The sequence below is a fragment of the Saccostrea cucullata genome, unplaced genomic scaffold (assembly GCF_032062105.1).
Source record: "Saccostrea cucullata isolate Sc308-1 unplaced genomic scaffold, CSIRO_AGI_Scuc_v1 ctg269, whole genome shotgun sequence".
In the NCBI taxonomy this organism is placed as follows: Eukaryota; Metazoa; Mollusca; class Bivalvia; order Ostreida; family Ostreidae; genus Saccostrea; species Saccostrea cuccullata.
In genome coordinates, this window is record NW_026935187.1 from 204428 (window position 1) to 220759 (window position 16332).

At 31.9% G+C, this 16332-nt stretch overlaps 1 protein-coding gene across 4 annotated transcripts; it reads left to right on the top strand.

Moving 5' to 3' along the window:
* The first annotated feature begins 5698 nt into the window (after positions 1–5698).
* LOC134242106 (uncharacterized) lies at positions 5699–15815 on the top strand. 4 transcript variants are annotated; one of them, XM_062724129.1, is made up of 7 exons: positions 5787–6675; positions 6817–6894; positions 11688–11832; positions 12184–12329; positions 14248–14428; positions 14660–14771; positions 15059–15815. In XM_062724129.1, exons 1-7 carry the CDS (start codon positions 6015–6017, stop codon positions 15422–15424), a joined length of 1689 nt encoding a protein of 562 aa, XP_062580113.1. In that variant the 5' UTR covers positions 5787–6014; the 3' UTR covers positions 15425–15815. The 4 variants fall into 4 exon arrangements, with proteins under 4 accessions (XP_062580112.1, XP_062580110.1, XP_062580113.1 ...); XM_062724128.1 differs by having other exon boundaries at positions 5699–6894; positions 14251–14428; XM_062724126.1 differs by having other exon boundaries at positions 5720–6894.
* Positions 15816–16332: the final 517 nt, after the last annotated feature.

Genomic DNA, 16332 nt, shown 5'->3' on the forward strand with positions numbered 1-16332 from the left:
TTTTCTTGGCAGTCTCCATAGAGTTAAACAAAAATTACATAATCCAGAATAATATAAACGTAAAGAAAATAATAGAAAGTAAGGTTTGTCAATTTCTGGAGAAAGCGTGCATGTTGTACCAAAGTTGTACGTCTGCAAACAGTTTCAATTCTTTTGTTGAGAAAATATTTTAAAAATGTGTTTTGAATTTTATTCATTCAGTTTCAAAATAACTCATTTAGATTCAGAATATACATTTATTAATATCAATCTGTGTATTGAGATAAAAAGTTAAACCACATGCTAATAGCAATTTTATTTTATTATAGTTTAGTGCAAATGAACCAGTAATAAGAAAAAAAACACAAATTGAATGCATGGATAAGATGTTATATTCGAATGTTTTTCTAATGTTGGAACATGTAGCGATTGATCTATCATCACTCCATAATCTTCTAAACACCTGATTATTTTTTAAAACATTTTCTTAGTTAAGTTTGGGTTTCTTGATTTTGCTTGATAAGATTTCTTTTTGATTAAGCACCAAAATAAGCTATGCATTAAAACATTTTTTTCTCTTCAAAATTAACTAGCCTAAGTATTTTCTTTTATTTTTTATAAATCCTAACCACGATATCCGAATAATATATGCCATTTTATTATTATGTTAACTAACATTTTAAGATGAAACGTTTTTTATATTCTATATTTTTTTAGTAAAAGCATATGACTTTGCTTATATACATTCTTCAAAGATGACCTCAAATACGGTAGAGGTACTCTTTTCCGCGTTGTATGAATTAATACTATGTTTGCGGTCCATAATTTTCCACGAAAATTTGTCCAATTGTACATTTAATGCATATATTGAACGCCTAGGAAATCTGCATGATTTTCTACCCGTGAATTAAACAGAAATATAGATTCCATGTATTTATTGGCCTGAGGAAAAAAGTACTTCTTCAGTACTCTTCAGTAACATATTTATATCATATAATATGTGAAGATAAAGAACAGTGATCATTCTCATTGATTCATTTAAATAGAAGAATCGTAAATAGGGAAAATGAGGATCCTGGGAAACACAAGACTTGCGTTCAGATACATGTACCTAGAAGTGCATCCCCTGTCGACCTTAACACCAACCCTGTGCTCTATGTTTTGGTGATTGAAAGTACTTTTATTATAGTAAAGATTATGATGAAAACAATGAACTAACAAATTAGTGTATGACTTTATGAAAGATTGCATTTGCTAACTGGGTCATTGTATCGACCATAGAACTTGCGATATGATGACTTCTAACGAGATTTCATATCCATGTTTTATCAAGTTCTTTGTCAATAATCTACCTTGTTTGAGTAATTGTTTTTACGTTGAGCAAGCTCTTACATATCGAATAAACATAGGGGCTGAAACACATTTTTCGGATGATAAGAGAAATTGCTACATTTGGGAAGCTGAAGATTGAAAGTCAAAGTCATCATGTTTATCATGAAGCTTTGTTGATGTTAACTACTTATAATTAATAATTACATAGTTGATAATAAATTTTTTTTCTCCTATATAGAATTTTGAATAAATTATGTATCATTAATACAAATAAGATTTGTTAAAATATGCATCTTGTGCATCATATTTGGTGCGTAAAAGATTTACATACATGTATGAAGGAGAAAACTGTCTAACACAAGGAAAATGACAAATGTTTGAGATACAAAAGTGTCCAGACTTGTATTCCACCACATTTGTATGGCTTAGAAATTTAAAAAAAAATCATCTATTCTATTTAAAAAAAATACTGCAAATTTGAGGAAGACCAAATGTTAAGAAATGCTTTCAAATAAATCCAAAAAAAAATATCATGAATAAATTAATTCTAAAAGATGGAGTAAACAAATTTTATATAGTAGTCTCAGCTGTCAAAGAATATAACAACATTCTTTATATAATAATGTTTTAGTAAGGCTTTTTATTATATTATTGCAGAATTTGGGCTTAAGAGCATGTTCTACATTCAAACAATTAGACACGCTAGTGTCAAAATTGATGAAACAGAAGTACATGTATAAGCAGTTCCGTTTTTCTTTGTTTCATTTTTTTTTTATTTAAAGCGAATTTTGTAAACGTTTTGGTGGATACAATTGCAATGACCAGCCGGTCCCAAGATAATGAAACATACTTAGCCTTAAGTCAAATTTTCAGTCTCCTATAAAATATTTATTATTTATTTGATTTAATCTCTAATTTTACAGATAACAAATCTTTTGTACAACAATTTTGTAAAACAGTTTGCTTTTGGGCTGTCTGACTTCTACAACATTTATACTACAACAGAGAGATTTTGATTTAAGCTTAAGTTGTTTTATGATCTCGGGGCCAGATCCCATATCTAATGGGTTTTTTTTTTGTAAATATTCATTTTTGTTCTACTCACAATATGTATTGTTTCAACAGACCTTTTGGTTTTGGAATCTACATTTTGTTATCTCCATACTTCTTTTTATAATAAGAAAAGTTTTGCAATGTTTACAACAAAATCGAAAATAGAACCTGACAGTCTGTTACTGATTGAATTCGGCTAATGGGAATTTAATGTACAATATAAAAAGAAGTTTTTTACTCAAATTACGTTCAACTTTTACGTAAAACACAAAAATAAGCGTATATAGATAGACACAGCATCGATCATTAGAAACTTGTAGGTGGAAACTTCAGCACCTCAATTAATGAATCCTTACATACTTTGAAAATAAATTTGGCATTAACGATTTGCAACTGGAATGGTTCAGAGTTGGATTTTTTGTACAGGCTGACATAAATAATGCAATAATGACTTAGTTTTAGCTTCCAAATAAATCAGTTATCATGTTGACACCAGATGTATGCTGTTACTGCTGTGTGTACCTGTTGTGATATTGGATAAGATACAGTCTAACGAATTCCTCATGTAGTTCTTGATAAAAGGGGCAAAAAATGGATCAAATTCATAAAATATTAAATCATATCCTGATCAATGATGTTTATAACTTACATTTTAGATTTATATATACACTTTTTATTTATATATATTTATATCATATATTTTTATTTTCACATCCAAGTGTTTCATTGCAATTTTTCACATGCAAGTTAAAGTAAAATCATTCTGGTATCTTAGTTTCATTAAAATACAATTAAGCCAGCCTTTGCTTTAGATCCCATCGATATCATTAAATGAACATAAATAAAACTACCACATATCAAAAGAATATGATCTTAGAGCTTGTTAACAGTTAATGTTCTGGTGAGCATTTACAGTAATAGCTATATTACATCTTTGCTAATAGAAGACTTTAACCATTGGCTTCGTGCGTGCTCTGATCCCAGCGGTTCAGAAAATTGTTTACAATCGCCGTGAATCTTCAGACAAAAACGATCGCCGTTCTTTTGCCTTTGCAATTTTCTAAGCTTTTCATTTGATAACTATATGATGCAATCTCACTATGGGGTAATCATATATCTGCCTTAAAGGTGTTTAAAAAATGAAGACCTCACAACTCAAATATTTTTGCCAAGCTAGTGGATGAATTTGCAAAAATTTGACACTGATTTTTATATAAAGAAAAATTGTACAAGTCTTTGATCATTATTTTTTTTTCTTGAAATGACAATCTGTCTATTTTTTATCTTAATCACATTTCTAGTGGGAGGGAAAAAGATTCCTTGAAGTAAGCAAAGGGAAATGTCTCTCCAAATTTGTCAATTAAGATTTTGTAATTAGATTATAAATGCATTTATAAATATTTAGATATCACTATATAGTGTTCATGCTCACACATTGTGAATTGCAGCTCTCACTGAAGCAAGGAGAAAATTTAAACAATCATGGAAAGACTCTTTTAATAAATGATTATAAAGAAATGGATAGTGAAATTATTTTATAGCAGGATGAAAATAAAAGACTTGAGTTCTCTAATAATAATAATAATTAATTTCCAGTCAATCTGTGTTTACTTTAACGTGTTTGAATTTGTTAGATAATTCACATAAGCATCTCAATATTGTCAACAAAAAAAAAACCAAACCAAAACAAAAACAAAAAAAACAAAAACAAAACAAAAACAATTACCTCCGGGTTTTAGTAAGTTAATCAATATTTTAAGCTACATATATTTTTAATTAATTTTTAGTCAATATGTGTTTACTGCTTTAAATTTGTTAGATAATTCACATGAGCATCTTAATATTGTCAACAACAACAAAAAAAAAATTACCTCCGGGTTTTAGTAAGCTAACCGATATTTTAAGCTACATATCAAATTCAACTCTGTACAAACTATCTTTGGTATCCTTATGTAAAATAACTGAATGTAGTGATATTAATCGATAGCGATAACTTTTTTCGACTCAACAATATATAGCATGCTTGTCTTTATTATTTTTCTTTTACGTTCATAATCCAGAATCAACTCTCTGCTCGCCTTAAGGAAAGTGAATTTCACATTTTGAAGTGTTATTTGTTTAACTTGTTTATTGTTTAGCGTCCCTCTTGAAAATATTTGGAAACGCCATCGCAATCGGAATGCATGGTAAATTTACAGTAGTACATTGAGATATAAATACAAAATTGAACAGTGAAATATTTCTCAGAAATATCCGTGTCACGACTTTCAATAAATTTATGCACAGCAGCAAAAATATATGTGTTTGTTTTAATGCAAATTTACATCGAACAAGTGACAAATTTGGATCAACTCCTTGCTCATAAAAATCTGGAGATTAAAAAAGCTTTAACCACTGCATCATTCGCGGGCAAAAAAGAAATGATAAACATGAAAACTTTCCACATGAAAAAATAATACTTTTTGGTTCTCATTGGCTAAAGGTCTGTTTCTAAAATAAACATAGGAACAATATGGTTCTGTTTTGATGGAAAATAAATCCTATACAAAAAGAATTTTTTTTTTTAAATTGAGTTTCTAAATCGACCATTTCCTTCATGTTGCCCTATGTCACAAAAAATACAAATACTTCAAATTCTACGTGTAATTCATTTAAAAGGAATAGATGAAAGTAAAATGGGGCTGTTAGAAATCCACACAAACATGTAAACTTCCATGGAGAAATCCATAAAAACATGAGCTTCAAAAAAAGTCATCACCACAAGAAAATTTAATGAAAAAATCACCAAACTGTTGTGAACTGGGGAAGAAATAAATTGTATATTGGTAAAATTTTTACCGATATATTAGTATTTTAAGTGTATGTAGAAAATATTCGGATATTTATTATCAGAAATATATTACAAACTGCTTACACACAGCTTGAAAAAACAGGTTTACATGTATTTTGAAATTCTATTCTTTATGCTTATAAGCCTAGAAGTATCTTTTAAATATTAAATTAAAAGAAACACACAAGAACATATGTTAATTAAGAAAATTTATTGTTTCCAAAGTTTTAAAAAGACGTAAAGTAAAACTGAAAAGTAAAATGATTATGCAACTTTAAAAGAATTTCAAAAATTTGATTACGTTTTCATAGTTAATTTCCCCCGCAACATTCTATATCATGTGTAAATATTTATGTTTTGGTGTCAAATTTTTACGTCATATCCATAATGAGCCGTCTGGAAAGAGATGTCCGCCGATGCATAGCGAAAATTGACAGTCGCCTCCTGCATTGGGAAACACCTTAAAAAACTTGCATGAAGGAATTCACTGGTCAGCGAAGCGTGTCCTTGGTCATCCATCAAGCTTCGGTAATGTCGTCACGATATGCAATGAGTTATCATTGCGGCAATCATAGATCAGACGTTATCACTATACGCTAATTCATAAACACCACTTCACTCCAGAAGTCATTCCAAAAATATAGGACAGAAGTCGAGAGAAATAGTTGTGGGAGGAAAATTTTGGTCTATAAAGGTGTCAACAAGATGAATTGTTTCAAATTTACGTGAAATTAGACGAAGTGCCTCACTGATTGTTTTTGTCTGAACAGGTCCGTGCGCGCATTCATCATAATAGTGAAAACCTTTGCTGGAGGGGAAAATGGACAATAACTTACTGGACTTGACGTCTTTGTTAATGGACCCTGATGAGGTCACCTCATCTTCTCGACCATCCACACCCTCAATATTTTTAGAACGGACAAAGGCTTCTTTGGCACCAGTGGTTGGCTTTGTGGAAACTGAGGCCGATTTCAAAAATTCTCAGTTCAGCCGACGCCAGAGGAAATTAATACAAAAAGCCGAGCGGAAGGAAAAGAAGAAAATCAAAAAGAAGAAAATCAAGAAAAGTGATAATTCTGTTCATGATTCCAATATGCAAAATGATGGAGTAGCAAGTGGCACTGTAACCAAGGCACCAAAGAAACCAATTTTCGATTTGGCTGGAAATATTATAAATCCTGCTCCCTCGGTACCATCGCTTGACAAAGGAAGCAATGGAGTTTCTTCCACAGACACTGTTTCAACAAAGTCCCCAGGTAGCTGGTTGGACAAAGGGCCGCCTCTAATTTTACTCACAACCAAATCCCCAAATAGCTCATCCTCATCAACCACTCAAAAGCCTCAAGAAGATGTTGGTTCAACCACATCCTCTACAACTTCAAGTGTGTCCACAACAACAAAACCGTCAGTGACAACAAATGGATTCCAGGACGCCACTGTCTCATCTTCGACACCCTCGGGGTTGGATGCCGGACTTGAGGGTACGTTGAAACCCAATACCCCGTCCCCAACTAAAATAGACTTAACAAGAGATATAAAGGACAAAATAAATTTAAATCTGAAAAATATTACTAGCCTGGACAACACCAACTCAACTCAAATCAATATTGTCATTAATGTAGTGGATAAAGCATTGGCGGAAAGACGAAGGAGGAAGTGGCTAAGAAGACAGGCGAGAAGACTCAAATGTCCAGTAGAAGGTGAGTGGTGATGGCTACAATGTATACTATGGTATCACTATTACCCTGAAATCACGAAACTATAGAGTGATGATGGCAATACTATAGGGTATATAACCCTGAATTCATGACAATGTCTAAAGCTTTCTTTACCTTGAAACTCTTTATGGAGGCTGGGTGGTCAACAAATAAACCATAAGATATTATAACTGATTTTTTAAAGATATGATATCATAAGCTGTCGACTATCATTTGGAAAAGAAAAATTTCATACATTGTAGTTTTATAATTTTATCGTATTTTATATCTTTATGAGGAGCTCTTCTTCTAGAGAAAATCAACATTGTCTGAAAATGGCCACAACCACCCAGCCCTCAAGTTTTTTTTTTTTAATTATTTGGATAGTCTACCGACTATCACTATTGTAAAGATAAATACACTTAGTACACAACAGTAACTGTCCAAAACGCTCTTTACCTGAAAACATTTTAGTAACATGGTGTATACTTTAAAAGAAAATATTAAAATACAATCTACTGAACATATTATTAATATAAATATATGGATACAATTAGTATAAAACAAAAATTGAATAAATAACGAGTTCATCCATTGAATAAAAGTTAGATATGTGAATAAAAATGAATTTTTGAATAAATTGCATTTGGTATAAATGTAGGAAATTAACATTAACTGCTGTTTCTTTTAATCAGAAAATTAAAGGATGTTTATAAAGGTAGACTTGCCGCAAGATTTTGTGGGTTTTTTAGCATGCAGTCATGTATTTTATGATAACACTTTAAAACTAATGGTTTTTCTAAGAATCTTTGAGTGTATGTATCACAAATTTTCATAACTGAATTATCTTTCTTTCATCGCCATCTTGGATATTAATGACCTAATATGCTGTTCTGTTTAGAAGGGAAATGACATGATTAACTACTTAAGCTATAGATATTTATAATGTTAGACTAATGTCGCTCAGGGCTACGCGATTCACATATCTATTGCAAAAAATTACAAGATTCTTAAGAGTAATACTGTGATCAATCTCGGACTAAAAACTACCTCAGGCAAAATTATTATCAACAATTATTTTTTTTTTCTGTTTTCATAAGCGTAGACAGAGATATTTATAAACTTATTACATTCAATACTCCCGCATAGACAACTAGTTTTCATTTTAAAAGCATGGTTTTTTTAATTAAATATATTTTCCGTGTTAGTATTTTGCTTATATTATACATGATATATTAACAATTAATATCAAGGAAATCGTCATTGTTCAAACCCAGACACGCTAATTTCTGCAAATTAATGTATGCATTGAGTTTCGTCATTAATTATTTGTGCAAAATCAATACTAAATACACCGGTAACATTTAATGTATACATGTACAAATGTAGTATACTTCGTGAATTACATGGTCATAGTTCTTAGATTATTTTGCCCTGCAGTTACAGTACCATAGATAATTATATACCCGCACTGCAGATTTATAAATAAGAAAATACATGTGTGTAGTTCGATAAAATAGGGGGAGAAACTTTGGAGATCAATTTCAAATTGTATAAATAAAACAAAAGTTGATTTACAAAATGAAAAAAGAAGGATCGCTCCTTATTTCTGAAAAATTAAAAAAAATTACCATATGCAAATTATCGAATTATACACAGAAGTATATACTGGGTACTAGTATGTATACAGCTGTAATTGATTTGATCCGCGGATAAAATCATGATAGGGATCAAAATCGGTGCTATATCTACCAAATGTACACGTAGATCTTACGGATAGCTTAACAAATCTGTCATAACACTATTTGTCCCGAGGGGATATGTTGTACACGAGTAACAAACTATGCTAGGCAACAAAAACACGACAAAACATGTTTTTCTTCTTTCTTCGAAACATTTAAAATCAACGTAAAATGTGAAAAAAAAGTGTAATTGAGAGCGTTGCGTTTTTGAGGTTATATTTTTGTGAGGGTGAGAGTTTAAGTATATAAATGCTCGTTGTCGTGACGATGGAGGTTAAAGTATTGGTCATGCAGACACAATTTTGACAGGATTTGATGAACGAGGTACGAGTGACATCATCAGTTGCTCCTTGTCGGTATTTCTCTGTGTTCAAGCCGAAAATTATTGTTTGATAAAACCTAATTTCTTCTGAAAAAGTGAACATCTATGTGGCTTCAGAGAAGTGCAGTTCGTGTTAGCAATGCATAGGTTTAAAGATGGATTAAAGGTGAAAGAGGATATATTTAAAGGAAAGGCTATGGATTTGCCGATGAATAAAAAGCTAATGCAAGCCAGGGATGATTTAAAATTTGGACCATTAAAGGATGGAAGACAAAAGTTTCCAAGGACCGTTCCTGGTAGGCAAGGGGACCTGCGGAGCTCCAATCTGATCCCAGGAACTTCACGGGGAAACTACGTCCCGGCAAAGGCCAGGGAGAAGTTAAGAGTACTTGGTCCCCGCGTATTTGACCAGTCTGGAGAGAAAGCCCCGATACAGGAAGATACAACCTTAAAGGTTGAGACTACCTTAACAGAAACGCTTCAAAACAACACCCTACCACAGAATGATGCACCTGCGTCAGAAAGTCAGACCCTGGATAGATCAAGAGGAAATCAGAACTCAAACATAACGGAAAAGGATAGAGATTATTTACATGTGGGACCAAAATCTCTTCCTTTAACTGGGTTGGGATCGGGATACGTAAACGGAAAAAGGAGTAAGCTTGATTGTGGAGACGAAAGTGCACAAGGTAAAGGATGAGGGAGCTTAATAACCAGAACTGTCTGTTTTCATAATAATGAAGTTGGCAAGTCTATATTAAGCAAAAGCTGAAGCTGTCTAGACAATAACGAATACCAAATGTTCTTATTTATGGGTTAAGAAATAACATTTATTTGACAAAAATCTAAAAGAATCGAGAACATGCATATCAATTATATCAGTTGTAAGGACAAATATATTGTATCAGATTTAACAGAATACATCTATTTTATTTTTTCTTTGACAAAACATAAAGATATTGATGTATTTTCAAAAAGAAAAAAAATCACAAGTGTATTTTTGGTTTAACGACAATGAAAAAGTATTCATTTGATGTAATTTGAAAAAGAAAGACAAATAACATGTCTATTTTTCTTGGACAAAGCATAAAGAAATGAAAGAAAAATTGCTATCATTAATAACAGCTGAACTACAAGCAACTAACATTCAATTTTTGTATATGTAAACTTTAAATAACAGAACAACTATATTGAAGTATAGCCTTATCCTGCACCAAAGTAGTTCCTGCATTTTTTTTCTCATTTTTTTCATTTTATCATTAGAAATAATTGTTATAGATTTTGTACACTTTCACATAAGCAATACTTTATACTTTAGGAAATAAAGGATTATTTCATGAAAAAATTGCTACATCACAAAAACCTTATTTTTATTCACGCGTAATCTATTGACGTCTATAATTTCCCCATACGATGTCCACCACTACCGCGTCCGGTTTTTTGTGGCCCATCACTGATTTACCTGAATGAGTCATACGAGATCAAACAAACAAAATAATCCGAAATCTTTGACATTTATCAAATATAAACCATGTCGAACGCTACATCCAGTGTTGAGTTTAGCGCCAGACGCCTGCGATCTTACAAGGTGTGGATTTGTAGACAGTGGAGCGGGGTATATCGCTGTAAGTTTCCGAAAGTCATCTCCGAAGGGAAAGGAAATATACATCAGTTGTGAATGTAGATTTGTCTTTCTTGGAATATCTGTGGAATTTTATTTACCTGTTCCAGTTCTTGGATTTTTTTTTTGTGTTTTCTTCAACTAGGTGTATTGATTATATCACTCTGAATAGTTGTGATACTGATGAATTTTCTTTATTAGATTGTTTAAAAAAGTTACATGACATTGATTGTTGGTATTCTAAAATAAAACAACATACATGAAATAGCCGGGACAATAACGGGGACAGGTAGAAAATAGTATATTTTTAAATAATAGGAAAACGGTCAATCGTTTCATTTGCATTCATGTATTAGGTACATGTGCATATTACGTGCGTCATACCTTGGTGAACTGACCATAGCCAGTCCTCGACATAGAAAGTCGCTTATGATTGCTAATGCCGCCATGAAATATTGGTTTGTGTTAGGAGTGATACGTCAAGAAAAGGAAGTTCATATCGCTTTAGGGCAAAATTCTTGGTTGATGTGTTGTGTACATTCGAAGTCACGTTTAGAGAGAGAGAGGAGAGAGAGAGATTTATATTAATTTTGATAAATATCTTAGAAATTATAACATGCACAGCCTAAAAATTAATCTTTGCAATGAAATAAACACTTTACATCTGTCGACAAGCGACTGTCCATGAAACGTTTTTTTCACCTTTAGTCTACTATTATCTAAAAACTCATTTATTAAGGTAACTAAAGTGATGTCCTAAAGCTTTTACGGAGTTTTAACATCAGAGATGAGTTCATTTTTAAGTCACGTTCCGGGAAGACCATGTTAAAAATTCTAAACAATGTTAGTTGACGACTTGTGTGAAATAGATAATTTTAGTGGTAAGCGCGTTTAACTCGTAGAAATTTTATTTTCTTTCTCTGTGAGGTCATTTTTGTAAGGTACTCGTGTAATATAAACACTATTTGATATATTATAAGTGGATTACGAAAGAGGATTAAATTTCATTGTCAAAGGACCTGATGATCATTGTATAATTCTCAATTTTTATTTCTCGTCGAAGAAAAAAGAAAGCATTATTTGTTTCTCACTGTGTTGTCTTATATTGCAGATTTTCGAAATTCCCCGAGCGGATACAAGTGCTGTTTAAAATCTGCCAAATGTTTCGAGAATTTACCGGAAGACATAGATGAAGTTACAGAGGCAGGCACTCAAAATGTGGGCCCCACGATCGGAAATATTCCGGAGGCTTGTGGGTAAGAGAAAGCTTGTCCTGAGATTTTTTTCATAATTTAGACGAATCAATGCAGGTGAATGTTAATTGCAATTCATGCAGAATAGCGATTATAGCAGGCTTATGGAAATGAAGAATTTTTTTTTAAAAGCTAGTTTTCCCATTTCCTTCTTTGCATAAATAAAAGAATGGTATATTTTTGCAGTCAATACAATATAAATACGGATTTTTTTTTTGTGACATTACTGATTTTTAAATGAAAAAAATGAATCTTTTTAGAACATTTTAATTCCGCAAAATTGTGTATGTCCTAATCTGCAGTAATTATTATGTATTATCCTAGTTAAAATGACACAATTTGACCTTCCTTCAGACAAATTGACCAATCCTTGGTGTGCATGGCGAGGGTTTTGGCCAAAGACCAATGTAAAAGTGCAGCAGAAATAGTCAACAAAGACCTGAACGAGGAGCTGCTGATGGTACAGAAATTCTACAAACAGCACTGTCCTGGAAATTCAGGTAATTCCTCATAAGGAACCAAGAGAATAAGCATGATTACTATGAATACATGTATATTACATTTTCCGCTTAATCAATCATGGAACATTGGTGGGTGTTGTTACCAGTCATAGAGGATACTTGTACAAATACATTGCACCTGATCCCACCTCTGATGTTTGCCATGTTCTGTTTTGTATTATTTCAATGGTAACTGCGGTTGGTATTACAAAAAATAGCGACTGCGCAGAATTTATGCGGGCACGGTTCACTGTTATAAGTATTTGTATAAAACATTCAGTATAATATAATAAATGTTGCATGTAGTTGAGTGTAACATTGAAAATTTTCACCCCTCGAAAACCATTGTCACAATGGTTTTCTTGGGGTGGAAATTTTCAATGTTACACTCAATTACATGCAATATTTATATAATATTATACTTTCATGTAAATTGCTTGAATCTGATTCGTCGAGGAACATTTGATAAATATAGGATCTCCCATGGTTTGTGGTTTGATATGATTTTTAAAGTTGTGTGTACGAGCCTTGGCGAGGGGTAAAAACACACAAGAGTTGGATAAAAAAACATATCAAACCACAAATCAAGGGAGATTCTTTTTATCACATATTTGTGTTCACTATAAATGTGTATTTTGTGTTATTTCTAATTCAATGCACCTCGGACCAAATTTAAAATTGCTGTATGAACAAATATAAAAGAAAGAAAATATTTTAGTACTAATTTTTATAGTTCAGGAATGAAATATTGTTAAAATACATCAAATAAAGTGAAATTTGACAAATTTTAAGTCGTTCTCTCTATCATACACATGTATTTGTTTATTTACATTACGTCACGCGGCGAAGGAATACATAGTGTTGATGCGAAAACGATATCACATAAGCTATATCAACGGGATAAAGGGGAAAATATGTGATAAAAAACACTACTACTCGCTGAATAATGAAGCCACGCCCTCCTGCGTAGCAACAGTAAACATTCATTTGCTTTGCGACGGGTGATTTTATGCGCGCACGGTTCACTGTAATAGGTATTTGTATAAAACATTCAGTATCATATAAATTTCCGTCTTTTCATATAATTTACATTGTATGATCATGCAATATTTATACAATATATCATGTTACACATTTTAAAATATCAAACTGTACATTGTAACAAGCGTTGGTCTTTAGGATTTTCTGATGGCATAATTTATTGTTTGAACTGTCACATGCATAGAGCTACAGTAACTTTCTTAAAAGACTTTATTGAAAAAAAAATGTTTTTTTTTATTGTTGCATGTAGCCTAAATCAAATTTCCGTCTTTTCATACAATCTGCATTGTATGATCTGGTTTTGAACTCAAAATATCTGCCTTAATATACTTCCCTTAAGGAACTATTTTCAAATTTGTTCGACAATAATGAATATTGTCATTCATTTTTTTGTATATTCAGGAATTGCAGTGCAACCGGAAATTTCCTAATTCATATTTATTGAAAAGAAAAAAAAAAGAAATAAAACAAAACAAAGAAAATTGATTTTCACACAAGAATACAATATTTTCTCCAAAAAAAATAAATAAAATGTTTTTGGGGGACCTGTACTCAGATATTAAGGTCAACACGAAATTTAATTTTTAAAAAAATCACTTCTTAATTAAGTGATGTACATGTATGCCTGTAGTGACCTGCCCATTTTAATTCACATTCATTTTGCTATATAATTCCTCTTAGTTTTGCTATCCATCCTCCTATCTGACCCTATATGTTATCTTAGACCATACAGAGCTAGAAGAAACCAAAACGATCACGTTTAAAATTGCTTTCCATCTTTCTTGTCTTACCGTATTGCGTTTTGACTGTACACAACAAGGAGACTGGAACATATACATGTACAAAAATTAATTTCGAGTTTTTTTTCTTGTTCTAGCAGGCGGAACAACAGCTCCCGTTCCCAACATTCCTGGCGCCGGCGGACAGGGACAGATAGCTGCTTCCGGATCTGAATCTTCTTTACCGACGTCCGCTCTTATCGGGGCTGCAATTGGTGGATTATTTTTCATCATTCTTATTGTTGCGCTGGTCTGCTTTGTTCGAAGAAAAAGGTCACGGTAGGTCACTCTTATAACTTAACAGGAAACCAGTTGTAATCCACTTTTTGGATAATTATCACTTATACTTAATCCTTTTGCTAATGTAACTTTTATTGGTTTCAAACAAAGTAGATTTTAATCAACAGAATATTTTGAGCAGTCTATAAAATAAATTGGATAAATATTATAAAATGATATTTAGGTGAACTCTGTTAATTTTTGTTATTATTAATTATGATTTCCATTTAGACCTCCTACTCAAGACAAGGTGGCCTTTCAAAGTTCTCCAACCACATCCGCTCGATACAAGGACTTCATGAGAACCAACTCGGATGTTTATGCTGAAATTGACGAGAAACACGTAAGTTTTAAAGCAATCTCTGCTTCTTAAGAAATATTAGAAACTATTTGATTTTTAAAGTGATCCATATGTACAATCTTTTTGTAGAAATCTGGTGACACATATTTATCATTCTGTGAGATTATTAAAATAAAAAAATGAGTTTGATTTAAAGAATTTTCAATAATTCAAATCTGTATTGCATAAGAAGAATAATGTTCCTTGTTAAAAACGTTTACTAATCTAAAATGTGGGGAAAATTCGCCACACTTGTTTGATACTATTTTTCATGATATTCATGTTTTCAGTTGCAGAGATCATTCAGAGTTAGCAACGACACAACTACGTTTGAAAGAGAGGAAGGAAGTGGAGGTAGCACCGGAAGTAGACCACTGCCTACAGCACCCTCTGATGGTGTATATGAAGACAGAGCCGGATATGTGACTCCGAGAGCCAGTAGAGAAAACCTTAACGACAGAGCAGGATATGACGCACTGTCTGCCGTCTCAATTGATGACGAAAACAGCGCTGAACCATACGATAAACTTGCACGAAACAGTGAAAAACCGGAAACGGAAGTTACAGACGGGGATTATATAACACCTGAATCTGGGAAACCGACAGAAGAAAAATCCCCGGATAATTATCATACGTACTTTGTTTTAGAAAAATAAAGACTTGTTTGAATTCTTTAATTTATGGCTTATGACATTTTCAGTTTGCTTACATGTAGTATTGCATGGAAATTTTAAGTATTACATGCATGGCTTCCATCCAATTCATTTTTAATTTATTTGTTATTTTTTCATTTGTAATAAATGTGATACATGTTTATTTAAAACCTCATTTAATATATTTTCAAATACATGTAAATGTTCATCAAATAAATACAATATTGTTGCTCTCAGCTGCAGATTTGTTGAGGTTTGGTATTTTTTAAATAAATAAAAGGGTATTTAAAATTGTTGAGTTTTGATCTTATATCTACACTTAATAAATTTAGAAAGGAATTATTGTTCTTATATTGGTCCTTTCTTCCGGATTTTCTTCTTTTTCTGCCAAATAATCTTTTGGAATGGCAGGTGTTGTCTTGTAAATATGCTTTTCATTTCAAATTGTTTTCCCTAAATTGTTTTCCCTAATAACTCTGAGAAAGTCAGGCGATTTGATTTCTTTATCATTACACCTGAATGTTAATTTTGCCAAGTGAAAGGTCACGAGCCCAATATGCATATCAGTCTTGTGCGGCTGTCTTTGTGCCTGACGTGAGTGGGCAGGTACTATCGAAATTAACATGACTGGCCTTGACAAGTGTATTTTAGTTCCTTTAGACAGCTGTTTTGAAAATCATTTGTAGAATTTTATCAAAATGACAAGTGGTTTTTAGTTTTATAAGACAGCTGTGTTGAAAAAAACATTAAGAATGTTATTTCTTTTATATATATATACATGTATATATATATATATATATATATATATATATATATATATATATATATATATATATATATATATATATATATATATATATATATATATATATATATATACGAGGGTTGTCCCGTAAAATCGTGGACAAGTT

What these genes read in the sequence shown, in the direction of transcription:
- LOC134242106 (XM_062724126.1), top strand. Translation starts at nt 6,015, where the DNA reads ATGGACAATAACTTACTGGACTTGACGTCTTTGTTAATGGACCCTGAT. An exon ending in ACTCAAATGTCCAGTAGAAG is followed by an intron (nt 6,895 to 11,687) that starts GTGAGTGGTGAT and finishes CTTATATTGCAG; the next exon opens with ATTTTCGAAATTCCCCGAGC. An exon ending in AATATTCCGGAGGCTTGTGG is followed by an intron (nt 11,833 to 12,183) that starts GTAAGAGAAAGC and finishes ACCTTCCTTCAG; the next exon opens with ACAAATTGACCAATCCTTGG.